At 31.9% G+C, this 27,905-nt stretch overlaps 4 protein-coding genes across 14 annotated transcripts in view; 2 read left to right on the top strand and 2 right to left on the bottom strand.

The window, feature by feature from the left end:
* Positions 1 to 719: 719 nt before the first annotated feature.
* LOC126743115 (uncharacterized) lies at positions 720 to 4,210 on the bottom strand. The gene is made up of 3 exons (XM_050450078.1): positions 3,838 to 4,210; positions 2,147 to 2,337; positions 720 to 2,087 (listed from the first exon to the last, which is right to left on the bottom strand). The coding sequence occupies exons 1-3, from the start codon at positions 4,073 to 4,075 to the stop codon at positions 921 to 923; spliced, it is 1,596 nt and encodes a 531-aa protein (XP_050306035.1). The 5' UTR covers positions 4,076 to 4,210; the 3' UTR covers positions 720 to 920.
* A 1,578-nt stretch (positions 4,211 to 5,788) lies between these two features.
* LOC126742928 (uncharacterized) lies at positions 5,789 to 12,643 on the top strand. 2 transcript variants are annotated; one of them, XM_050449806.1, is made up of 3 exons: positions 5,789 to 6,395; positions 10,100 to 10,189; positions 10,250 to 10,326. In XM_050449806.1, the coding sequence occupies exons 1-3, from the start codon at positions 5,969 to 5,971 to the stop codon at positions 10,258 to 10,260; spliced, it is 528 nt and encodes a 175-aa protein (XP_050305763.1). In that variant the 5' UTR covers positions 5,789 to 5,968; the 3' UTR covers positions 10,261 to 10,326. The 2 variants fall into 2 exon arrangements, with proteins under 2 accessions (XP_050305763.1, XP_050305762.1); XM_050449805.1 differs by lacking the exons at positions 10,100 to 10,189; positions 10,250 to 10,326 and adding exons at positions 12,150 to 12,295; positions 12,359 to 12,643 and having other exon boundaries at positions 5,803 to 6,395.
* Positions 12,644 to 13,502: 859 nt separating this feature from the next.
* On the top strand, positions 13,503 to 19,045 carry LOC126743277 (nucleolin-like). The gene is made up of 5 exons (XM_050450307.1): positions 13,503 to 13,669; positions 13,963 to 14,697; positions 17,595 to 17,710; positions 18,337 to 18,609; positions 18,669 to 19,045. The coding sequence occupies exons 2-5, from the start codon at positions 13,971 to 13,973 to the stop codon at positions 18,900 to 18,902; spliced, it is 1,350 nt and encodes a 449-aa protein (XP_050306264.1). The 5' UTR covers positions 13,503 to 13,669; positions 13,963 to 13,970; the 3' UTR covers positions 18,903 to 19,045.
* Positions 18,921 to 27,905, bottom strand: part of LOC126743276 (WD repeat, SAM and U-box domain-containing protein 1-like) — a 69,803-nt gene continuing 60,818 nt past the window's right edge. For 9 of the 10 annotated variants that reach the window (XM_050450303.1, XM_050450304.1, XM_050450301.1 and 6 more), the window contains one exon: positions 18,921 to 27,675. In XM_050450303.1, the coding sequence (XP_050306260.1) occupies positions 27,362 to 27,675 (314 nt within the window). In that variant the 3' untranslated portion in view covers positions 18,921 to 27,361. The remainder of the gene's footprint in view (positions 27,676 to 27,905) is intronic. The other variant, XR_007662827.1, reaches the window with a different exon arrangement.

Raw genomic sequence — 27,905 nt, 5'->3', positions numbered from 1 at the left:
CAACAAAAACAAAGGGCGAAATAATAGGGAATTATTGGAACTCATATAATTTCACATCAGTTGATTTTGTTGCCTTTTCCACCAAGCGACTACGTGAAGCGAAAAAAACCTTTGACAAGGTGAAATGATCCTCACTACGTAGCAACACTGATATTACCATTGCTTTGTAGTAAAAATTATTTTTGTAACCAGCTTTACGTCAGCTGAGATTTTTCTTTTTCTACCAATCAACTACGTGAATCAAGAAAAATCTCTCATCGAGTGTTTCTTATAATATAATATATATAAGTATTTCTTACAAAGCTTCAGCACCGGCCATTATTGTAACCAGCTTCATGTCAGCTGAGTTTTTTCCTTTTCTATCAAACGGTTACGTAAAGTAAGAAAAATTCGTCATTGTCAAGCTAAAGTGTTTCTTACTAAAAACAAAAAATGGTAGTGCCGTCGCTATGTAGTAAGAGCCACTTTTATAGCCAGCTAAGTTTTTTCCTTTTCTCTCAAACCACTACGTGAAGCAAGAAACATTTTGCATTGTTGTGCTGTAGATTTTTACTAAGTAGCAACATTTGATAGTTATAGAAACCAGATATTTATTTTTTCTATCACGACAGCTTCCGAAGCTCTCTGGTTAAGAGAGAAAGGGATAGAATTCAGCAGCAGTGCCAGGAAGCCAATTGGGTCTTATAAGAATCAGTTTTCAAAAAAATTAAATCAAGAAATAAATCAAAAACTTGACTACATTCTTCATAGATACTCCTTAAATAATTATATGTATAAAAGCAGTAAAATTTATTACAAAAACATTTAATTCCAACATTTTTACTTAACTAAAAACACCCAATAAAAAACATAACTTTTTTACTTGTAAGTCTTATGGGATTTCTTGGTCACTTTCATCACACTCAATCAGTTTGCTGCATTTAATTATTAGATTTTGGTGCATCACTTTGCATATCCATTCCATTTTGCTCTAGATCCTCATTGCTATTACTCTCTTCATCACTCAGTATAAATTTGGAATTTTTTCTTAAAGCAGAACTTTGATCACCCCCTTGCTTTAAAGTTTCATCATCATCATCATCACTATCAACCATCATGTGACTCTTCTTTTTCACCATTTTAACAGGATTGCTATCATTTGATGACTCCTTAATGTTTGAAACTTCATTTTCTACATCGCTATCCATAATTTTGCCTGATTTTTTCTGAAAAGTTGTTGTATCTTCCCCATCCTGTGAACTTTCCGCATTTAATCCTTGAATACTATTTTCTTCTTCATTATCAACAACCCTGCTAATTCTTTTCAGATTCTTCTGACTATTTTCATTCTGTGTACTATCACTTGAAATATTTGAACCTTGAACCATATCTTCTTCATCACTGTCAGCAATTACGTTTTTCCTATTTTTTTTTGAAAAAGAGGTTCTATAAGTTGATTCTTCTACATCCAATGAAGCTCCATTCTCAATACTAGGAGCATGAATACTATCTTCTTCATCGCTATCAGCAAATCTGTTTATTCTCCTGTCTTTTTTCTGCAAGGGAGTAATACCATTTAAGTCTTCATTTGGAACCTCTTCTGCATCCATTAAAGATTCATTTTCAATATTCTCCTTATTTTCTTGCCTTGCAGCGCCTTTCTTCTTGACAGTACTTCCTCCAATTCTCGCTTTACCTTTTATGTTACTTTCCAAATCAAAATCAGGAGTTCCTCTTTGGCTTATACCATCTGTAACACTCTCTATATCACCCTCTTCATCATCATCACTCAAATTCATCCCACTAGTTCCAGGTAATTGACTAGAAACTTCTAAGCGTTCCTCAGCTTTTTCTGTTGCCTTTCTAAGCCTTTCTGCCCTTAGTTTTTCAGCTTTTTCTTTGTTTAATCTTATCCTCTCTTTTTGTTCTTCTGTCAGTTCTAATGGCACTATTTGGGCAGGCAACATCTGATCAAATACTTGATTTTGCTGATTAATTTGCTCATTGGTGATATCAACAAAACCATCCACATTGGCTTCTTCATCTGAGGAATCAACGATCGGTTTATCTTCCACAAACAGATCAAAACGGATCCTTTTAATATGAGTCTAAAATATAATAATTACTATATAAAAAAGGAGAAAATGAATATTCAAATAAAGTTCACCTGTACAGCCTTTTTCTTGCCTAAGTTCTCTATCTTTTCTATGCAGGTATCAAAAGGGTATTTTGGGAAGAGCCTGTGACACCAGTACTCATAAGTTTTCATTATGTTATTCAAATCTTCTTTTTCATGTCCCTTTCCTTTAAATTTGACCCTTTCAAAGTACTTTGGGAGAGCTGTTAAACCCCGAGGGCCTGCAAATTAAGTCCTTATACTACAAGCAGTGTATTGGATAACAGCTTTTGAGATTTTCACTTTCTTTTTTTGACTGACATTCATTCAATAAAAAATAGTATAAATAAGTATCAAATAAAAATAGTAATCTCTTAAGGGCTGCTATGGACCTTGTAAATAGAATATCTGATCTTGGTAACAAAAAGAGTTTAGTTGCAGTATTTGTTGATTTGAAAAAGGCCTTTGATGTGGTAAGTTCAGATAAAATAATGGTAAAGTTAAAAAAAAATAGGTATTAGTCCTAACTTAATGAGTTCATATTTATATACTAGAAAACCTTATGTTAAATTAAATGAATATGTCTGCCTTCTAGAAAATAATGATTGTGATAAAGGCATTTTACCAGCATATCATCAGTTTACTACATATTTGCTAATGATACCAATTTAATAATAAGGTAAATTGTGAAAAAAATTTTAGAACAAAAAATAGACTCTGATTTAATAGTATAATAAATAATGTGCAGCTAGAAAGAATTTGATCTATTAAATATTTAGGGATTATTATGGATAAGAACTTAACATATTATTCATATTTATAATAAAATAATACCAATGGTATTAGTTGTGGTATATAGATGCACAAATTATTTATCCTATAAAAACAAATTTAATATTTATAATGCTTATTTTGTATCATATCTTCGATACTTGATTCTAGGTTCCTGTGGTGTGACAGAATTTCAAAGAATTCAGAAAGAAAAGTTTTATTTAACTTTGATCAGTAAAAACCCACAGAGCTCTTGTGTAGGAGTTTGGGAGATCAATTCAGGAATTTTGAACCTATGTACAATGGAATATATAATAACCAGAAATCAAACTCTAATCTCTAATTTAACACATAATATTCATAATCATTTTACACAGCACCATAACAGTATTTATCAGGAATTTAGTAGAACTAACAAAGGACTTCATAATCCCATATATCAAACTTCATAAGAATTTTGAAAGAATAAAATACAAAAAGTGTTACATAATTTATTTGGCTAAAAATGGATAAATGAAGATAATTAAAATGTTAAGAGTTGTATATTTTAATTTTTTTTTGATTTCTTGTTTGTTTTTTGGGGTATTATTTAGATTTTCTTATCATTTGTAATATTTGTAACCATTAAGTATCTAGGTGGACCTAAGCCCTGCGACTCTTATCGCCCTCTATTCCTGACTCATAATATTTCAACGGAATAGTATTATATTGTCTGCTTATTGCCAAAACCAGATAAGTAACATTTTGTTAGTTTTGTGCACCTATTCTGTTTTAGCTGCACAGTTTTGAGCAAAATGAATAATTGCCAAAATACTATCACCAATACTTATCTAGTTTTGCCAGTAAACTGACGATATATTATACCTTATAAAAAATAAGTATTTTTCAAAAACATAATAGTTACACTGATTTCTAAAGTTATAGTCATCACCCCTCACATCAAACTTTCTATTAAAAATAAAAGATTGTACCTTTGAGTGTGTCTTCATTTAATTTAGGCCTTGGATTTCTAATAACTCTCTTAGGCTTAACAATGTTTTTATCTCCCTCCTCTGCCCCTCCGTCTGCAGTTTCATCCCTTTGAACCTCCTCAGTTTGTTCTCCTGGTTCCTCAGTTCCAAGGTCCTCACCAATCTCCAAAATGTCATTATTCTCATCTATATTATCCAAATTTCCCTCCCCTTCACTGACATTTTCATCTGACGACATTGTTCCCGATTAAAACTTATAAGTAAAGTATATTTAAAACAACAAAAAACACTCCCGAAATCAGGATGGAAAGAAACATAAGGCACACTTTGGCGCGAAAAATAAAAATGTTGGGTTATGTTTGTTTGTTTACAAATTGTTTTAGTGCTGCACTGATTGGTCTTCCTTATCGTCATCCCATTCGGCATCGTCCGATTGATCTGAGCTATTTAAACTTTCCGTCGATGATTCAATGGGATCTTCAGTCACGGGCGGAACCATACTTTCCAAAAGTACCACCAGCATAGCCCTATTAATGCGATCAGTTTGCGTTATCTCTCTTATCTCTTGGGGCGGATTTTCAATGTTTTCGTTGATTTCTACACTTTGTAGGTCTGAGTGTTCTGCTTTGTTAATGCCTGGCATCTCTTGAACTTTTCTGGTTTCTGGAAGATTTGTTTTGTTTAAATTGTTATTGTTAGAATAAATTATTGTTTTTATTTTTATTAATCAAAAATAATTGACAATCGTGACATTTAATTGTGACAGTGACAGAACGGGTGTTGGAAAGTTGACACATAAGATAAGCGGTTTCAAGCACGAAGTTATAAATATAGTTGGTCACTCTGAACATTTTCAGTGTTGCCAACAAAAGATATATTAAATAAAGTAATGAAGTTGACGACGCTTACTTTTGACATGTGATCTGTCATGAATAAAATATAAAAAGCCGTAACTCGTACAGTGTCGTGCACTTTCTTCACTCATAAATAATGAACTCATACTCTATATTATATAAAAATCAAATCATAGTTCAAAACTTAATATCCTGAAAATATGACTTTGCAGGAGGATATTGTCCAGATTCTGGAGAGCTTTCCTCTAAGGAGTATAGTATTCATTAGGTGGCGAAACTAGTTGCCAATACTCTTCCCTGTCCATTCCTCTCTCTCTCTCTCTCTCTCTGAAACTACTAATATCCTTTTTATCGTTTTATTTAAATAATAATCTTATTTTATATTTTAATGTATTGTTTAGTCTCATTTATGTTTTGTTATCTAAACCATAAAGTACATCACACTTTTTATTTACATTATTTTATGTCGTTCACCATCTGATCATTTTCATTGATATTGTTTTTAAACCAAATGCTAAATTAAAATATTAATGCCAGAGATCAGAATTGTTAAAATGGGTATAATAAAACCAAAATGATAGGGTTTCAATAACCTATGTTTTTATTTTCAAAAACTTAAATGTAGACCATCATTTTTATGGCATTAGGATTCGTAAGATGCCAGTTTATGAGAGCAATAAGACTCATATTTCTTAAACAAATAGAGGAAAAATATCAGAACTAATGCAACCATCGTAAATTCTTAACTAAATGTAACTTTAAACATAACCTCCCAAAAACTTTAAAATTTTCGTTTCCCTACAATTGGCACCACTGAAATTTCAGTCAGAGTGACGAAGATTGAAAGGACACAATCATGCAAAATGGCGGCCACTTAGTAGTGGTCCGTATCTTTCTAATAGGTTAGCAGTCCTGGCATATTTATTAAATTGGTGGTTTTAAGCCATAAAATTTTGTTTCTCTACATGGAGAAGTTTGAGTAATATTTGCAGTAAAGCGAGTTTAAGAAATACAGCTACCCCTTAATAAAGAAATGTTGCTACGTACTTAAGCCTCAAGTTGACAGCAACTGTCAAAGATGTCATCTGTCATTCCTCCTTGTTTACATTTCACATATTTTTGAACAAATATTTAAATATGAGTTAATTGACTACTTACTAGTTATTTCCAATAATCTCTTTAAAATAGTTATTAATTTTTTCCAGCATGTTTAATTTAACATGACATTTAAAGCCCAATAACCATTCGAAATTTCCCAAATTTCAAATACTACTACTATGATGCCCATTTTAATTTCGCGGCTTTGCCAAACGCCACAATTGGCTCTCCGTTCAAACTCTTTGACGGTTTGCTTGTCAAAAATAGGCGCTAAAAGCCGTATTATAAACAACGTGGAGGCTCAATTCTCCCGCCAGTATCATCAGAGTTATTGCGGCGAGTACAATCGATTCAGCACCATGCCTACACTAGCCAAAGAGTCTACGGTCCTCAAATATACCAAAGTGACCCCCGATGCCCATCCGCCCTGCAAGGGCTCCGATAAAGCGGCCGGTTTCGATCTCAGAAGTGCCATCGATGCCGTTGTACCGGCTAGGGGCAAAGCCCTAATCGATACCGGACTTATGATCGAGCTTCCTGAGGGTTGCTATGGACGAGTGGCGCCCAGATCTGGATTAGCTGTGAAAAATTTCATTGATGTTGGTGGTGAGTAAAATTAGACACACCATTATGGGTGATAACCCCTGCCATTTTTATGTATGAGATTTGTGTAACTGCCGTTCCTTCTTGGGTAGCAAGGGATTGTTGAATATTTGATTTTGTCAATGCACTTTCCACTCACAAATATTTATTTATATATAGGTACATCCATTGATCTCAAATCATAATATACCGAACAAGCTGATAATGTGCATTGAAGTTGGTACAAAGTTGGCTAGAAATGTGTACTTTGCCTTAATATTTTTACTCAAAATACCTGATTGAATTTTGGTGTCTTTCAAAATCAGTATGGCATCTGACAAAATCTTGTACAGATGCCATACTGTAGGCCTTCATTTTTTAAAGTAGAAAACTTCACATTATCCTGTCCTATTATGCTTTCCATATAACACAGAAACATCCTCTTGTGACAAGAGAAACATCCCAACAATGACTGTAATTTCCCACAGATGTACCAGTAATGTCACTTTATTGAGATGTTGCTCAGACCTTTCAGAATGTATGTTTCTAGTATGGTATATATTTATTCGGGAAATATACTGCAAATATTTCATTCAAAGTAAAATTTGTTTAAGATCTTATTAAAATAAAAATCAATAGAAAGTTGACAGATCAAAAATATATTTTATATACCTACTGTTATACATAACAAATATTACACCTGTTATACATAAAATTACAGGGTGTTTTTTATTGCCACAGAATTTTGAGTCCTAGGACTATCCAATTAGGTATATAACCCAAACATAATATTGAGGTCAATTTATTCTTAATGATTAAAGTTTTGTTTGTGTTACTTGAATACTTCTTATCCAGTCTTCTATTTTGAGCTCGATTCTCCTTTTGTTTTTTTTTAATGCCTGATTTGGCATCTAAAATGAAAATGTAAAATTATTAAGTAAACAATAAATTCTTAATTTCTAAAAAAAATAAATGAATAATATAGCTTTTTACTTTTTATAATTATTTATATAAATAGATACCTATCAAATCTGTATAATGAAAGTTTTGAAATTTCATTAGTTCATCTAAAGTTTCTAGTAGGAATCTCATTTGAAACCATTGTAAAATTTTAACATTTTTATTATGTAGTAAGTAACTTTTTTATTATATCACATTATGATAATCACACTAGCATTGATATATGAAAGGTCTATCTAAAAAACGATTGACATGTGGTTTTTAGTTGCTCTATGATATAATATGAATAAAGACACTTAAAACAGCCATATTTTCTACAAATATGTTTGTTTAAATGACTCACAATTCATATATGAGCCATTCAGTGGAAAAGTGGTCTAACTCCCTAATTGATTAAAAAATCACAGTAACATATTCTTTACTTTTTTGTACATATTTATAATAACCCTGTACTAAAATTTCATATGGTAAACATTTTTACTGATTGTGCCCATTAATTACATTTTTGCCGCCCAATGTCATTCGTCCTTTCCTTCTTTTGTCAGTAAGTCCAGGAAGAACTGATGCTGAATCGGGGGAATCCACTGAAGAAGTTCTATCATATCTTTTTTCTTAGCTACAGTAACTGATCTACACACTACATACCATAACACTAAAAAAACCTGACTAAACAAGAAAAAGCGAGTTTAATAGGACCTGGCGCGACATCAGAATAGCGTGGTGCCTTAACTTATACCACTATTCCAGCAAACTACTCCATTATGTTGAGAGGAATAACATTAGGAAGCTCTTATCTTAGCTAAGTTAAAATTTTGACTTATACCAGTTTTCGACTGAATATATTAGACCAGTAGAAACATAATTAATGGTATAACTCAAAAATTAAAAAATACTGACATATACCACTTTTCCTCTGAGCGGCTCATATATTATAGCACACATTCTATCACTTGGATTTATCTCAGTAGAAGATTTATACCAATGGTCTATTGCAGTATCATCTTTGTACTTCCTAAAACTTAAGAAAATTTCACCTGTCAGTAGGGGTAAAGAAAAATATTATTGGTCACCCTAATTAAAAATAAATTTTAATATCTCAATTATTCATAAGTCCACTGAGACAGGATAAAAAGATTGGTACCATCCTAAATATAAATATATATAAAGATAATCCTATTAACTTTATTTAACTGCTGTTATTAATATTGAACACTCTTGTTTCTCAGTTTGGCCTTTGAATCTATATCTTTTTGCTTTATTATTGTTTTTTTTTCTCTTGGGGTGTCAATTATTTTATAGCCTTAAACGCCATATTTACATGCAGTTAACAGAACAGACACAGAATATAATAAAGGATAACATAATCTATTGTCGACTAAAATTCACTCACACAAAGATAACAACACCTAGAACACTGATTTGCTTTTTCACCTAATTATCAAAGTAAATTTTCTACTAGTTAACACTTGACATGTAATTACTATTACTTTATAGTGTTTGTAAAGTTTCTAAACAAAATAAAATAATTGATGTTTGATTTCTGTGAAATGTGGCATTTAGTTAGGATCGAAAGAGATTTTTAACCAATCATTGAATCAGTCTAATCCCATTGGAGATATAGGAGGAAGGAAGTCAAGGGTGCATGACGATATTCAATGCTATTATGAAACGGCACTTGCTTTTTAAGAGTATAGTTAAGAATTTAAGATCAAGAGTAATTTAATGGGGTTAACCTTTTATTACCTGATTTGAAAAGATGCTATAGTTACTTACTATAGTTATACTGTATTTCAAACAGGTAGATAGTAATAAAATGTAAATTTCCGAATATTTTGTGGTCATCCATGGGCCTAGGCACTTTAATGAATAAAGCGAAAAAAAAGGTAAGGTTCGAAGGCGATTTTTAAATGTAACTTGCATTAGCATAATATGTAATTACTAATTTGGTAGGTAATGCAAACTTCATAATGCTTCCGCCAAGTGATCTGGCGGATGTAAATAAATAACACAAAAAATTCCTATTAATATGGGTCCGCAAAAGCTTCCCAAGGGAGTTATTCCCCTTAGTTTCAAACTTGTGAGAAATTTGCAGTGAGAACAAGCCTTTGGTAAGCTAATGTTGATGTCATCGCCGTTGACGTAATCACCTTAAGACGATTTTTTCTCTACAACTTTAAAACCGTTTACAATAAAATTTTGAAAATTAGTGTACTATAAAACATTAGATGGTAGTTTAAATACTAACTAAAAAAAATTAAAATTTTAGTCAGCGGTGTCACATACAGCGGTGGGTAGAGGTAAAAACATCCCTTTCTTATTGCTTTTTTGTTTACAAATTATAAAACTTTATAGTTTTCTACGTAAAAAAGGTACTCGGTTATTTTTAAAAAAACGTTTTATTTACGAGAAAATTGACTTTGAAAATTTTCTGGTTATGTATGTAAGTTTATTCATTGTAAAATTAGTACGCATTAAAAATTAAATTCAATACCTATTTTCAAATCGTGTATCGTAAATACCTTCCATAAAAACCTTTTTTTGTATCATGACAGAAGAATCTTATGAAATTTATTTTGGTTTTTATATTTTTTGTAGATCACCGATGATTGTCATCGTAAAATACGCTTGACTTGGTCATAGCGATTAGTTATAAGAGTGTTTTTTAATTTAATTTATTAATAATAAGAATCGCATTTGTTGATTTGGTGTGTACTAAGTTTAAAAAGCAAAAATGAATTTTACCTATGAATTAATTTTATCTATTGAAGGACTTGCTGATTTTATCGAAGCAAGACAGTTGTTAGAGGAGGCATTTTTTGATCGACAAGTGCCACATTGTTCGGTTTTAAGAGAAAGAGGTTAATTCTAAAAATGTAGCAAAGAGGTATTGTATAATACCTGCTTACATTTTATTTTAGGATCTTTTTAGACCGGAAGTTGTTGGGCGAGTAAGAAATGCCAGAATTTTAGCATTGGAAGAACGAGTCATCGCATAAGTCACATCATCGCATATCAATAAGGGACCCGAGATTTAAGAAGATTTTATATCTTTTTATTTTATTGTTTCTTAGTTAGTAGGCATCTCTTTCTCATTGTAATTACATGAAAATGTGTTTGGTTCTGATAAATCAATAAATTAACAATGATTAATCTGCTGTAAGTATTTTTGGACTTATGTTAATGGTCTTCTCAAGGATAAGGACATACCAAAATCAGTTGAATATAAAGGAATGATTAGGAGAACTTCTGAAGAGATAACTGATGTTTTTGGTGACCACTTTCAGTCCTGTTTCACCAATTTCTCAATAGTCAACATATCTAATATTTCTTCCTTTGTAAATATGTGATGAAAAAGAACTAATAACACATTTTCTGGAACAGGTGCAATACATTTATATCATAGATTTATACTTAATACAATAAACGTATTGCATGAGTTTCAGAGAATCTGTTTTCAGTTCTTTTACATCACATATTTACAGTGGAAGAAATATTGGATAAGTTGAACTCATTAGTTGTTGATAAAGGACCTGATGGAGTTTCAACTTGGTTTATCAAGAATTCCTCTAGTGTGTTGGTTAGGCCTCTTCAGCTCATTTTTCAGAAGTCTTATTTCCCACATGTTGGAAACTGTCAAACACTTTTGCCTTATATTTAAATGTGGTCGCAAGATTATATTAAAAACTATAGAGGTCTCTTTGCTTTCCCTTTTTCCCAAAATTTATGAGTCAATCTTTACTGATGAAATATTATTTTTTTTTTTAATTGAAAAATGTTTAATACCTTTAGTACATAAATTTCTTCCAAGCAACATGGATTTGACAAGGACAGGTCAAGAAGTACATATCTGGCAGAGTTTTAAATAGTATGATTGATAAAGGCTATTAGATTCATGTCATTTATCCTGATTGCCAAAAGTCCTTTGATGGTGTTTCTTCTGGGCTATTAATAAAAAAACTTTCATCAATATAGGAATACATGGATCATACCAGAATTGGATAAAATCATATTGATATATTATATGAGGTATTTCAGAGATCACCCCTTGGTCTGGTTTTATTCCTTTTATATATAAATGAATCCATATCTGTATTTAATTATTGTGACTCTTTTATATGCTGACAATTTAAAGGCCATTAATAATTATAAAAATGAATAAAAATTAATAAATGACGCACTGGAAACTTACCAAAAATTAATATTAAAAAAGTTATCTTATTTCATCGTAAGAAAGTTCCCTAATTATTTTAGTTAATATGTCACTGTTGTCAGTTAATGTAGTAAGTCAGTAACTAGTTGTTGGTCTGCAAAGATTGGAAAGACACAACAATGTATCATTAAAACTCCTTAACTAGAGCTACACACTAAAAAATTCTCTGTCATCATTCTCTGGATCCAGTTATGGCCTTAGAGAACTAACAGATCAACTAGTTAAATTGTATAACACACACTTTAGTAATTGGGACTTGTTCATTGGAGAGTCTTTCAGTAGTTCAATAGTGATTATATAGTACTTCTCTGTTTCTATTTTTTTAAATATTTAGTATGTGTGTGTGTTTTTTGTTGTTAGTATCTTTATTGAGGTAGATATATATTCATATATTTATTTAGTTGATAGATGTCTGTCACCTGTGGAACACCAGAACTAATGCAAGTTACAATATACAATGTTTTACTTATGTAAACTTTTTTGTTTTTGGCCATTTAGGCAATACTTGGCTTTAATCAAAGAAGGTTCCTAAGATTGATATGAAGGAAAAGTCACCACTTCCTTAATTAATCACCAATAAATATACCTTTTCCTTTTTGTTTTTCTAGCTGGTGTCATAGATGAAGATTACAGGGGCATATTGAAAGTAGTACTCTTTAACCACTCAGATGCGGATTTTCAAGTAAACAAGGGGGACCGTATTGCCCAACTTATATGTGAAAAGATATACTACCCTGAATTACAGGAAGCAAAGGTAAAAGGCGTTAATTAAATTTATTTTATTATAAGGTTCTTAATAATAATATTCGTTTTTTAGGAGCTGACAACCACAGCCAGGGGTGAAGGAGGTTTTGGATCCACAGGAACCAATTAGTTTTTGCATTACTTAATTCGGCAAAAATAAATCTTAAATCGGGCTGTTAAACTGTTTTGTTCCATATTATTCAGTATTTTATTATTTAATTTTAAAACTTTCGGAAATCTCGTTCCTGTTCTGATTGCGAAGGCATGATCTTCAGTTTAGTTATTTACTTTTAAGAATTAAACCCTGATATTAATTTTAAGGCTTTCAGTTTCAATTATAGAGATAATGTCTTTTAAATGTGTTTTCCTTAATAATAAACCTGCATATTTTATGCAAACTCTTAAGAACTTGTCTTGCAATTAAATAGGTAACCTCTCCCAAGTACCAAAATGACAAGTTTGACATTTTATTGGATGTTAGGTTAGGATGTTTTTATACACAAAAATAAAGAAGAGAAAGGACAAGCTAGACAAAGAAGGAGTCTCCCCCAAATTGGGCTGGCAATTGCCTTGCAGCAAAGCCATCAACAAAACAAGACAAGACAAAGGACAAGCTTAAGTCTTAAAAAAATGTATTAGTATATTTTAAAGATTTTGAGGTTTTTAAAGTTTTGATGTCCTATAATTTTTTGTCTAAACTGCTAAACCCCTTTCAACTGACATTATGATACTAAAGATAATCCTGCACTTATTTAACCCTTGTAAACAGGGCTATACTAAATAAAAATAGATCATTTGATCTATGGACCTAATAGGTCTGCGCGTTGTAAACGTAGCTAATGAATTCTTCAAAATTGCAAAAAATTCAAGCATGCAAAACAAAATTCTACACATAAAAGGGCTCTGGTGTAAACTCGGTCAATATACGCCTCAATGTTTCGTCTTAAACAAAGAAAGCAAAAAGCTGACGTGAAGAAAAAATTTCCTAGATGTATCTTCTTTTGAAAATGTCACGGGGTTTTACTATGTAGCAACCAAGCAGCCTAATATTGGCATACTATATTCCTAAATTAAGAATTAGTTTTATTGATAAATTAAAATTTAATCATTTACAATAATTTTCTTCTCTCTAATGTAATAGTTTTCGATCATTTAGGAAAAATACGCTCTGCTCAGCGACATCTCTCGACCGATTAGGTAGCTACAGGAATGACGTGAAGTAAAATAAGAAGGCGAAACCACGATCATAACCTTTTCATTTCGGCGTGCGTACTGCGTGTTTATAGTTTCGGCGTTCTCCGACATTTTAAGTCTTTTTCTCACAGTTTTTTTACAATTAGACGCCCGCACGTATCTAATTTTGTTGTATCGTTTTATTTATAAGGTATGTATAACAAAAAATCACAGTTTTTTTTTGTAAAATGCCTTTTTCCGACACCCAAACATCGTGGCGTTGTGGCATTAAGTATCCACGTTTTTTTTAAATTTCAATACATTACCCGCATTTTTGGTTTTTGTTGAGTTTTATGATAAATTTTAATTAGTATTTGCCATACCGCGACAACTCATAATTAGATTTTTCAAAAGATCACTAATTTTGGGATTTTTTTGGACAAACTCACCTTTATCCAAGTATTAGTAAAACACACCTTTTTTAACAATCACTTTTGCTTCTAGTTTAAAAAATGGTCAAAGCAGAGATTAAAACTCCCAATAAGCGCAAGAGCATTGCTAACGAGGCCTCCGCGAAAAAAGTGAAGGCAGAAAATGGCAAACCGATCACACCTAAAAAACAAGGCGGCTCCCCCCAAAAACCCAACAAAAACAAACAAATTAAAACAGAAAACAATTCAGATGTAAAAGATGTTAAACCGTTTGCCGGCACCAAACAGCTCAACAAACAACAACAACCAAACAAGAAACCTGAAAATGACAAGGCAAACAACAAATCGGCGGCAGAATCAAAAAGAAAGAGGCGATCCCAGTTCTCAAAGTTAACCGGTCTAGTCAAAGAGAAACAAGGCAGCAAAGATCCCGAACTATTAAAATCCATTCAGGACAAAATCTCAGCGATTAATACGAGAGGAGAACTGACCAAAACCGCCAAGAAGAAGTTGGGAATTCTCATGAAATTGAAAACTATTTGTGAGGAGGGAGCTGAAGCCGCGGCAGCCAAAAGCAGGGCTAAGGTTCAGGCTGAAAAGGCTGCGGCTGGTAAAAATAAGGTTGACAAGGTAGCGGCTAAGCCCCAAAAGGCTGTACAACAAAAGAAGAAACAACCACAGGCAGCCAAAGTGGCCGTACAGAAGAAACAACCAGTGAAACAAGAGGAAGAAGAGGATTCTGATGCTGAAGAAGAGGAGGAATCAGATGAGGAAGGAGGAGAGGAAGTTGATTCTGATGATGATGCAGGTATGCTATAGTAGCATAAGTTTAATATATTTTGTAGTGTTTAAAAAACAATGTTAGGTTAGACTGAGGTACTGCTGATTGCTCTGGTTATTTTTGTACAGTTTTGAGTAAATTAAGAAGTTATAGTTCACTTGGCTATGATGGTATAAAAATAGGAATAATTAGTCCAGTTCTACATTTATTTAATTTGATATTAGAAATGGGAAATTTTCAGGTACCTAGACACCCATAAATTATTTATTTATTTATTTACAAACTCTACAGTAAAAAACCAATTATAGAGTATGTTATGAAGCAAGTAAATAATTTGCCTATTATACTATTTGCCTTAAATAAGTAGGTAACTGATGAATTAAAAATAGCACATTCACTTTCCAAATTATTGTAGAGGTGACCTGGATATTACAGGAGAATTTAGGTTATAGTTGGTTTGAGCACACTCCACAGTAAAAAGCAATGGACTGGACATCTTGTCTGGTACACATGTACATTAAAAGCTATCATACCAACTATTACACTTTAATTACTTTGGACAAAAATATCAGTTTATTTATTATCTCCAATTTGGGAATATGCAGCTCATACATACCTGTATCCTTGTAGTTCATATATCTTAATAGTTTACTCTGCACTTTCTTGATATTCAAAATATGCAGGTTGTAAGAAGGGTACCAAACAATGAAAAAATACTCTAAAATGCTTCTTGTGTAAGTTGTGTATGACACATAGAGAGTTCTAACACAGTTAGTAGTAATACCCAAATCTTGCTTTTCATCTAATCGAGATAAAATCACTCCATTTATGCTCTACGGAAAAACTTACTATATAGCATTTAATTATATTTAAATTATATTTAATATAGGTTGTTAAAACAACAAACAAGAAAAAGTATTATATAAATCTTCTTGGATCAATCTTTCACATTATTAATTTTCTGATACAGTTTCATATAATCTGCATACAACAGAGCTTTAGAATTACTGCTTACTGACTGGTCATCTATACAAGTAATAAAAGACAACAGACTTTTTTTTAACTTTTTCTAAATACATAATTCTATTTTCTTAGATCTTGTCACGGCATTCAATACTGTATCTCATAAATTATAATTTATTATTTTTTTTTCTTGAAAGATATGCATTTAATATCTTTTTAGCTTTTCTTCAACTGATTCTGGATGATCATTGCATTAAAGAGATTTCATCCAGAAAATATCTTTGTATATCTAAGTTTGTAATAGACAAATTTCTGCAATAAAAATCAAGTCAAAAAGTTGGTTGCAAATTATACTTGAAGATTACATGCTGTGGTTAAATATTGGCAACTTCAGATTCTTTATTATTGTCAGTACATCAAAAAATGTTTACACACATGAAATAGGATAAAGTTCAATATATATGTACATAACTACTAACTGTAAAATGATTTTGCTAAATAAAATTCACCCAACAATAGTTGGAACAGTCACAACAGTTGGAATGCATACATTCTAGGCATCTTAGGTTTTTTTTATGTAATTTTTTTAATATCTCTCTCTTGTTTGTATAATTTGTCAGAATTATAATAATAATAAGTTACATGAATTGTGTGATACTTTTGTCGACAGCTTAAGATCCATTATAAAGTGTATAAATTAGTTGGGTCTTGGAGGGTATTTCTAGGGGTATATAGTCTGCCTTAGTACACAGGGTGTTGTGCACTTTTATTTAATTTTTATATATTTTATTTTAATATTATATATGCATGTTTAATTTTTTTTGCTTTGCATCTACTAAAGTCCTTCAAAATACTTTTATTGTCTCTTTTTCCTTTTTTACATCTAATTCTTTCCTGCAATTGAGTAACAAGCCCATTGGAAGCTCTTTAACAGTTAATTTTAAAAACCTAAAAATATGAATCAAATTTAAAATTTAAAAACTCTTCAATACTATAGGATAAATTTTTTAATAAAACCTATTTAAGAGTTCTTTTAGCCTATTAATTAATGTTATTCCCATAAGAACTTTAACTGATACCTCTGCATGCCTACAAAGTAAAGCAATCATACTCTGCCTCTGTCTGTTGTCAGGATCATGGATTTTGCCTTGTTGTGTAGATTGCTAATTTTTTAAAATAAAAACGTTCATATACAGAATAAAAGCCTACACTCATCCCTTTACCTGCAATAACCCTGACCTTTCTCCTCTGAAGTGCAAAAACACTATTCAGACATTTGTTACTTTGTCCTAAACCAAGATGCTATAAGTCATTGTAGAGTGAGAGGGGACATACTCGTATATGCAGCTTTCAGGTTATGAGTGCTCACATAAGTCTCCAAATTCCTGAGAATATTGACATGGGACCTAACTTTCTTTGTCAGGTTGTCAATATGGATTATCAGATCTGTTAAGCTCAAAACCACCTTAGCTGTATAAATACTTAATCATATAAATTATTAATAACCTGATGATGCTCAGGCATGTGAAACATGTAATTTTTAAAGTATAACTTTCAATTACAAAGTTGTGCGACCTTGACTTGGAGTTTGCCTGATTTCAAATTAAATTTATTTTCAAAGAAAAAAATACAGGATTATAATTTAACAACTTTGATTCAGGCAACACAATGGTTCATAAGATTTGTGTGTGTACTTAAGTTAATACAAATATTTATTTTATTTAAAATAATACAAAAAAGCTGCACTAATATTTAAAATCTATCGAAAGAGAAAAATTGGCTTGTAAGAATGACAATGATATATATTACTCTTTAAACCATGGAATTTGAGCACATATGTATAGCTGTATAATCCAATCATTAATTTTTTTAAATATTATGTTATTTGTTAACTAATTCTACTTTAAAATTAGTACTTAATTGTAATTGGGTCTGGTTAAAACGAATCAATTTAATTTCAGGAGAAGAAGACAGTGGTGAAGAGGTAGAGGGTGAAGATGATGATGATGATGATGAGGAAGAAGATGACGATGAAGAAGATGATGACGAATCAGAAGAAGAAGCACCAGCGCCCAAGGTTAGTAACAAGAAAGCAAAACCCAACAAAAAGAAGTAGATTTTTATTTAAATTAAGATTAGTGTGTGAGACTTTTTGTTAAGTAATTACTATTTTGGTGTTTTTTATTAATTACATTATATAGTTTCTATCAGTTTTGGATATGTTTTCAATTATTTAGGTGGATTAATGTTGTATAGCCGATTTTTTTTTTGTATTATGTAATTTGAGTCCATTTATGAAGTTTTTCAATAGTGCTCGATAATGACTATTGAAAATATATCCAAAAAACAAGGAGCAATACTTATATTTTTATACTAAGTTGACGAGTATATAGTTTTGTGAAAATCGAGTAATTTTCAACATTTGAAAGTGTTTACATGCCTGTTTGACGTTAATTTGTCATTACTGAGTCTTTGAAATATTAAATCATTATCATCTATTTTGTTAGTTTTTTTTTTAATTTCCTTCTTTTGGTCTCGGATGGTCAGCAAAAGTTATTTGTTTAAATATTTAGCCATTTCACAACCAAACGTAGGCACATACAGGGTGTGAAAAGTCCTTCAAGATACATTCCCTTGTATTAAAAATATACCATTTCATTTACACCCGGTATAATAACAAGTGAAGCCCACATTTCCGTTTAGAAAACGAAGAAACAACAGCCGGAGCAAAAACCACGTGAGGAAAATAAAAACCCGACCATTGAGGACCTGAAAAACAAAGATCTTGTGAAAAAGGGCCAGAAAAGATTCGTGCTGTTCGTGGGTAACATCGCGTACGATACAACCAAACAAGAACTAGCGGAACATTTCCAAAAAGCGGGTGGAATCGTGCATATTCGAATCCCCACCGACCAAAAAACCAATAAACCCAGGGGGTTCGCTTATTTGGAGTTGAAAGACGAGGTTTCTTACGAGGTAAGTTATAGATAAATAATTTACGTACGGGGATTTTTGTAATTGGTTTTTTTTTGAAGAAATGCCTTTCAATGCACCACTCTCAGCTGAAGAGTAGACGCATCAACGTGCTTTACACGCAGGGCGGAAAAAAGAAGGGGGACCAACAGAAAAAAGACATCAAAGCGAAAAACATGAAACTGCACGCGTTAAGGCGACAAGGAAAATTAGCGGGAAGCGTCAAAGAAACACATAAAAGAACTTTCAGGCGAAATAAAGGAAAACTTAATAAGCAACAGAGTGAACAAGACTGAGGTTAAAAATAAACACAATTTTAACAGACAGAACAGTATTTATTTAGAAGTTTTTAACGTACAATATATATCACAGATTTTGACTCATTCGATAATATAAATAAAAAGGTATTTCATGTAAATAAAGGCACGAAATCGTTAGATATATTCGTTTACATAACAGTGCATTTAGTTGCCTTTAAATAAAATTACATAGATATTAGTAAGGTTTTACACGTAACTATTTGTCCTATAGTGTAATTATGTTATATACAAATATACTATACAAACCATCTAGAAAAATTACACTTATGTAATATTTAGTGGGTTATTAATTCGAGAGTTAATCCATGAAATCCCTGGGCTAACTCGGGATCTAAACAATCCATGAAAGTCTCTAAAAAAATCCTATAAAATGGTTATTTTCAGTGTGTTTAAAAATGTGATGATAATATGGCAAGTTATGATTCATGAATTTTGTATGTTTGTTGGGAATCATATGACCTTAAGATTCGCAGCAGAAAGTATGTTTTTCAAAATGCATTAATTCGTATTCGAGTTTAAACTAACTGCTTTAAAACAGGTTAATAGGTAAGATGGAAACTAATCGTGACTTTCCCATATTAGAGAGCATAGGAGGTGGAACAATCAAGAATAAATGACTTCAAATGAATGCAGTGAGGGACAAAAGTATTGGCACATATTGATTTTTATTAAAATTCGTATCTATCCTCTTAAGCTACTAGACCTATTACATTTAAATATTTTCTAATTTAAAGTGTATACCCAAGAGCATTCGTTTCTTAATATTTAATACAAATTTAATAAATAAAGGCTTTACAAAAGAACCCATATTAAAATTCTATCAAAAATCCCATGGACAAAAGTATTGGCACACATGTTTACAAAGTGTTTAAAAATAGGTGCCTTGTATATGAGAATTTTGAAGCAGTATTTTTACATTCTTTAACAGAATATTTATATGAAGTAAAATATTTTGCATACATTGCAAATATGTGTCGCAAAGGCCAAGAAACGACGGAATCCGAGCGAAAAATAATTGTACAGCAGCGAAAAGAGGGTAAATCGTATTCAGCGATTGTCCAAATTGTGAAGAAAAGTCGATTTACTGTGCGTAGTGTCTTAAAAAGGTTTGAAACTGCAGAAAATTTCAAAAATAAGCCTAGAACTGGACGTCCGCCAAAGTTAACGGAGAGGCAAGAAAGAAAATTTGTGAATAAAATTAAGCGAAATCCTCGAACTAGCGCTTCTGAAATTGCGGCTATATTGACAGAAGAAGATAGCGCATCAACGTGAGCTCAAAAACAGTACGAAGAGTTCTTCATAGGGCTGGAAATAGTGCCAGAGTAGCTCGGAATAAACCATTTATTAATAAGGTTAACCAAAAAAAGTCTTGAATTTGCGAATGCACACTTTCATCAAGATAATATATTTTGGGACAAAGTGATATTCTCTGATGAAAGTAAATTCAACATTTTTCATTCAGATGGGAAAGTGACTGTGTGGAGGAAGCCCAATTGTGAACTAGATGCACAAAATCTGCATAAGACTGTGAAACATGGTGGTGGTAGTGTACTAGTGTGGGGCTGTATGTCATCGGTCGGAAATCTGGTTTTTATAGATGGTATTATAGACAAAAATGTATATTTAAATATTCTAAAAAAAACTTGAGAGCTAGTGCGGAAAAACTTAATTTGGCAAATGATTATTACTTTCAACAGGACAACGATCCGAAACATACAGTCTATATAGTTAAGCAGTGGATTGCGTTTAATGTCCCTCATACTTTAAATACACCTCCTCAATCTCCAGCGGAAAGCGAATCGATCTAGGCTATTTCCAGTAAGGAAGAGCTTAAATGTGTTTTGCTGCAAGAATGGAATAGTTTTGAGCCTTCCTATACGCAAAAGCTGGTCCATTCCATGAAAAGGAGGCTCACTCATATTATAAAAAGAAAAGGAGGTCCTACAAAATATTAAAACTGGGATTAAATTTTATTTTTATTTGTTGTGCCAATAGTAGTTATGTCCATTTTAAATAGAATGTAATTTTTATTTTTTTGTTATGCTCTCGTTATGCTTAAGGAAATCTGTTTTATTTTTCATTATTATTATTATTGTACTAAATCTTTTATATGTTTTTAGTTAGATAGTTATTATTGGGTTACATAAATATAGTAAACATTGATAAATTACTTTATAAAATTATGGTGTGCCAATACTTTTGTCCCTCACTGTAAAATTCTTATTATAAATATTTTAGAGTCGTTTTTACGGGTCTTGAACTGCCTGGAAAAAATTACCAATAAAAGAAATTAGGCGATAGTTTTCTCAAGGTTTGTTTGTATAAATTTTCAAATAAAGCAAAAGTCATTTTCCACATATTATTTCTTTTTATTATTGTGAATTTGTGACCAAAGATTGGGTATTAGAAGTGGTATTTTGTGGGTGAATTGGAAGAAAACTATTTAATTTTAGCAAACATTTCGAATTCTATTTAATACGTCTTCAAGGCTCTGCAATAGATAGAAACAAACAGTGTTTTCTTTTTTTATAAATATTTGTTAAAAAAAATGTAAATAACATAAGTCAGTAAGCATGTCATAGAGTTTCAAGAAGGGGGAAAAAGGAAAACTTTCAAAAACACTTTCCGAAGACGTAGTTCTCGTTAAATTGAGGTGTACTCTTTTAATTTAACGAAAGAGAACTACGACTTCGGTGTTTTTCAAAGTTTTCCTTTTTCCCCTTTTATTGAACATCTCTATGACATACGCATACTGTCATTTACATACATAAATGTTAACTTAAGAGATTTTTTATTATTTGTTTAAACAAATACATGTAAAAAAAAGTAAAAGACGAATTCTATTTATTGCAGCCCTGAAGATAAATATAATTCGAAACGTTGGTTAGAAACAAATAGTTTTCTTTAACAAATAACCAATTTACCCACAAAATACCTCTTCTAATTATTTCTTTTTTCCAGGCAGTTGCACTCATTTAAATACTAATAAATTAAACTCCAAGTCACAAGTCTTATTAAACTCCTGGACAAAATTATCGCATCACTAATTTTTTTATCAAGATAAATTTAAATAAAAATAAATATCAGTTAAAACAGTTATAATATCTTTTCTCGTATAAAAAGCAGAACTGGACAAAAACTATGTTTATGCTTTATCATGGAACATGCTGCTCGTGAGGAGTGAGAATACATCCGCAGGAAAGTTTTCATAATTTGATACGAGGAATGCTGCCAAGACTTCAAGCGGTCATTGCATCTAGAGGTGGCAATACACGTTATTAAGAATTCATTATGGGTCTATTGTTTTATTTTTGTATCAAAATTGAAGTTAGTGAAAATCGATGCTTTTCCTTGTATTGAATTTAGTTACTTAAATCTCGTTTTGTTAAATAGAATATAATTGTTTTTGTTAATTAATAATGCATAGTTAACAATGCTTATAAGTTTGCTTATTTTTTTATCTTTATAAAAAAAAAATCTCTAAAAATCAAGTGGTGCGATAATTTTGTCCAGGAGTTTATAATTGAATATATGATCAGAGGATTACACGTGTTTCGTCTGTACATCATCAGATCTTCTTATATATTCAATAATAATATGAAAAAAAAACATTAAAAGTTAATAAAAGTGGTACGGAGACTAAAACGATTCCTTTATTTTGTTTATATTTTTAATATGTGATAACTAGTTTCCGTCCTATTTTATTATCTTTTAATTTTTACCCAAGACTTGTAATATGTAGTGTTTTTCTATTTATTAGTGAACGCATAAGAAGATCTGATGATGCCTAGTACAAGCGAAACACATGTAATCCTCCTTATATTCAATATATTTGAGACCTGTGACTTGGAGTTTAATTTATTACTATTTAATATAAGCCGGTCTCTTTGAGAAAAAATTGAATATTTCTTCGAGTTCAACTAACTGTTTTTTTTTTAAACTTCTAGGTACTTAAAGTGATTTTTGTCACTTTCAGACGTAAAAATAGTTTTTTCTTAAGAATTCCCGGGAAGAAATAAAAATCACTTAACGTTTCCCGGGGAATCGACGTTATTTCAGGCATTAGAAGTCATTTTTTAAGGTCTGTCTGGACTATAGGGAAAAAATCTAAAAATTAGGATACAGGGAACACTTATCACACAGGCCTATCACTTATTTCATTTAATTTTTAAGCTAAACAAATGAATTTTGGTATGTAGATATGTTACCTAAACGCGTATTCGAGATACGGCTAAAATCACGTGAAAAAACTATGTCTTAATCTCAAGCAAAGAAAATAGAGTATAATGAGAAATGTATTAATCAAAGCTTTGAATAATAATGTAACCATCTTAACAGCCGCGAATATACCAGCTTGTTGCTCTTTCGGTATATAAGAATCATCTCGTCCGTTCCCTAGACCCGAAGGTGCAACAAGAATCGAGAACAACTCGGGACATGTAGAGAGTTGGTGAATGTTCTGGAACATTCCGAATAAAGGGACGACTTTAAAATTAAATCAAATTGTACGAAATAAATACAGCGTATAATTAATGTGAAATAATAATAAACAGTGAATAAAAACATTACAATGCTGTCTAGTCAGTGAGATTAGAGAGAGTGAGAGGCCATTTTAATAAGGCCTCAAAGATTTTAACTTGCAAGAGTGACTGTGTACACACACGTAGATTTAATGAACTGTGAGATTTGTATTTCTTGTATATATTTTTTATAAACTAATAGCAAAGAGCTTTTCGGTAATAAATAGCTATCATCAATGTTACCGAAAAGGTGTAAAGAATATAATTTAAGAAATTAAAAATTTAACAAACAACTGTCTGAGTAAAGGAGTCAAAACGTAAAACATTAGGACAACTGACACTATTTAAACAAACGTAGGTATGTCACAATTTAAAATTAGTAAAATTTATATACATAATTTAAAAACAGTAACAATTAGTTTCATACAGGGTGGAATTTTTAACTGGAATAAATTCAGTATTAGGGAGCCTATTTATTGGTTGAAAAAATAAATGAACATGGGTCCCCTTATTTTTAGTTCGACACATTTTTTACAAATGAGGCAATGCGGATATGCAAATTTCATAATTAAAGTGAATGAACTCTATTTTTTGTCCTGCGTAGAGAATAGGGGAAATATGCCTATGATGGATCAGTGCCCATGATGGACCACTAGTTAAATATTTAAATTTACCGCACAAAATACATTTTCGTCGCATTGGTTAGGTTGATTAAAGCTTTTCTTAAGTTGTTTATATGTACTCGTGCAAATATAAAGTGATTTTATGAAAATAAACAGAAAAGTTAAAATTGGTAAGTACAGATATAACAAAGTAGGTTAACCTAATGTTAGATAACTTTTGTTTTATTATTTGCTTGAATCTGTTTTTCTCACTGCTGTTTAGGAAAACTGTTTCGTTTTAACTACCGGGAAAAAATTGAGGTTATGGCGAAGAATTTTTTATTTTTATGTGATTTGTGCTAAACAGCCTATGATGGACCCCTTGAAATTGTCGATGGACAATTTCAGGTTGTTGATGGACCAAGGGTCCGTCATTGGCAACAATATACAAATTTAATTATTCTATAGATATATTTTTTTCTATTTAGGTTTAAATATGGCATCCAAAAAAAGGCAACAGTGGGATGAGGATGACATGCGGCAGGCTATTGAGAATGTAAGAAATAGCAATATGTGCTTAAGTTAGCAGCCAAAACCTTCAATGTACCGAAGACAACTTTAAGAAGACGTTTGGCTAAGCGGGACTGTTCTAAAGGAAATTTGAGAGGACGAAAAGCAACGTTCTCTAAAGCCATCGAAGAGGAAATTGCCGAACATATTATTGAAATGGAAAAACGATTTTTTGGACCAACTTCTAAAGATTTGCGACGGATGGTATTTGAAGTAGCCGAGAGGAATAATATAAAACATGATTTTAATCGGGAAACAAAAATGGCAGGTTGCAAGTGGGTTAGGGGATTTTTAAGACGTAACCCACGAATATCTTTGCGATGCCCAGAAAGCACGTCATTGGCCAGAGCCCAGGCTTTTAACAAGCCAAATATTCAAGCCTATTTTCAAGCACTATCTAATACTCTAGAGCAGTTTAACTTTCTTCCGGAAAACATATATAATATGGATGAGTCAGGTTTGACCCCAGTCCAAAAGAAATGTCAAAAAGTTTACGCTGCAAAAGGACGCAAGCAAGTTGGGGCACTCAGCAGTGCAGAGCGGGGGCAACACGTCACTGTAAAGTGCACCGAATGCCATAGGTACTTATATTCCACCTGCTCTTATTTATCCTCGTCAAAGAATGAATGATGAGCTTATGAATGGTGCTCCCGCTGGTAGCATAGCTTTTGTGCAAGAAAAAGGATGGATGAACACTGAAATTTTTTGTAAATGGCTAAAGCACTTTGTAAGGTATTCAAAAGCATCTAATGAGAACAAGGTTCTTTTACTTTTAGATGGTCACAGTAGCCATAAAAGCCTTGTCTCTAGACAGTTTTCTAAAGAAAACGGTGTTGTAGTATTTTGCGCACTGTTCCCATCACGTTCAACCATTAGATGTCGGATTCTTTCGTCCTCTTCACACCTATTTTGACCAGGAAATCCAATTATGGCTGCGTCAAAACCCAGGAAAGGCAGTCACACAATATAAAATAGCAAGCTTCTTAATTAAGCCTTTTTGAAGAGTGCTATTCCATCTAACGCAATAAATTCATATAAAAAGACGGGAATTCATCCTTTTAATCCCGATATTTTTGAAGATTGGGAGTTTGCACCAGCTTTAGCAACGGATAGGCAGATTCCATTGGAGGCTCAACTCAGTACCATCGAGTTAGACATTCAAAATCAACCAAGTACTTCTGGTTTTAACACCTCTTCATCTTCAGTTTTAAATGTGTCACTGAAAGAAATTTTACCTCCACCTCAAGTGGTACCTGGGGGCGTTGAAAAAAGAATATGCAAAATTCGTGCAAAAACTGGTCATTTAAATTCCACTCCAGAAATTCAAGAACTCAAAGAAAAAGTTATTTAAAAGGAAACGAAACTAAGAAAACAACAAGGTAGTAACTTGTCATTGAAAATGACAGTTCTGACGAAGATGAGTCTATCTTGAAGGAATTCCTTAAAAAAGGTAAAGAAGACACATATGATGCCAATTGCATTTACTGCAACGAGTTATTCTCTCACTCACGTAGCAAAGAAAAGTGGATTCGCTGTCAAGTATGTAAATCGTGGTGCCACATTGAGTGTGCGGGTGTTAGTTACCGTTGCAAATCATTTATTTGTGCATTATGTACTTAATTTTTTGAGTTTATATGTATATTTTTGTACCCCACGAATTATTTTTTTTATTAAAGCTTAAAAAAGAAGTTAATAAGATAAAATAATATTTATTTGCAACAGGGGCCAACATGGGCACATAATGTGCCATTGATGGACCCCTCAGATTTTTTTTTAAAGGCGTTCATTATTAAAAAAAATATATATTAATACAAAATTCACTCTTTCCTATATTTGACATCCAGTAATAGATTGATTTTTGTACAAAAAAAAATGGAAATAATAAAACTAAAGAAATGGTAACAATAATTTCTTAAGCGGTCCATCACAAGCCCTTTTCTTCCAAGAAATCTTTACTAAAATAATTACTTTTGACATTCAATTAATTTTTTTTTCACCATCAGATTATAACGCAGAAGTCAACATTATCAAAAACGAATAGCATACAATAATGGTTATAACCCAAACTTTAAATGATAAAAGATTGGGAAAATTCAACACAAGAAACAATTACAAAATATATTTGTACCCCGTTTTTAAATAAAATTCTCACTAAAAATATTTTCCAAGTATTTAAAGAGATTGTCCTTAATATAAAATTCTCACAAGATAAATAATAATTGAAGCAAAATTTAAGGCAAGGACAAAGTTAATAAATTGGAAAAAAAATGTATAGAAGTTAAACTCTGGTGAATGCCAAATATAGTACTTGGCTTTGCTTTTGGGTGAGGTAACCTTTAATAAAGAATGAAATTCCGACGGCATGTTTCGAAATTGTAGGAACGTTCTACAGTCAAGGTACTCGGTGATTTAGGCAAGGAAGGAGGGTCTGCATACCCATGATAATTTTCACGATTTTACTTGGGGATTTGATTGGGTAGAACACAGTATTCTATTCCATAGACATAAATAAACTAACCAAGATATCGTTGGCTTTAGACCAGCAGATTCTGAATAAGGCAATTTTCAGTTAAATCCGTGACAACTGAATATGTCAGAACACAAACATATACATACCAAATTTCATCAGTTTAGCTTAAAAAAAGTCTCTACTGGATCATATATATTCTCCCCACCTTATTTAATTATAATCCCAAGGCACATATATAAAGACTAAGTCAATAATATTTATTGCTTTAACCGTCTACTCTTCTTCCTCGCTACTTTCCAAAAACCGCCTAATCGAATCTCGCAGCTCCAAATTGGGACTAAAGTCCGTATTATCCAGCACCTCGTTCGTCATCGGGCTACTGAACTTCCCCGACATGAACCACTCGGCGATTGCGTTTCTTTCATACGTGAACCCGTCCGAACAGGTTACCGGTTCCCTCATGATCTCGTGGGTGATGGGGCACAAGAACTCTTCGGGGATGTCGATGGACGGCGGCCGTTCTATTTGTACCTCCACCTTTTTTAGCCATTTTAGTTCGCGCGTCATTATTTCTGCCGTCTCGTAATCTAGAATAAGATTTTTATTTGGATGTATAGTGCGTCCCAAAAGTTATGACTATAATCATTTAAAATTAAGCAATGGGTTTTTTTTTGCTAGAACGCTCCTGTCCGTCGATTTTTATTTCAAGTTGCGCTTTTTTGTACGTGAAGCTTGTATATACAGGGTCGCTCAAAAATAAATTTCGACCATCAACCTCATTTTTTCAAATAAAAAAAAAACCTTTTTATATTTAATT

The sequence above is a fragment of the Anthonomus grandis genome, chromosome 12, assembly GCF_022605725.1.
Source record: "Anthonomus grandis grandis chromosome 12, icAntGran1.3, whole genome shotgun sequence".
NCBI classification, from domain to species: Eukaryota; Metazoa; Arthropoda; class Insecta; order Coleoptera; family Curculionidae; genus Anthonomus; species Anthonomus grandis.
Note: the sequence above shows the minus strand (reverse complement) of the source record. Positions and strands in the feature narration are given on the sequence as shown.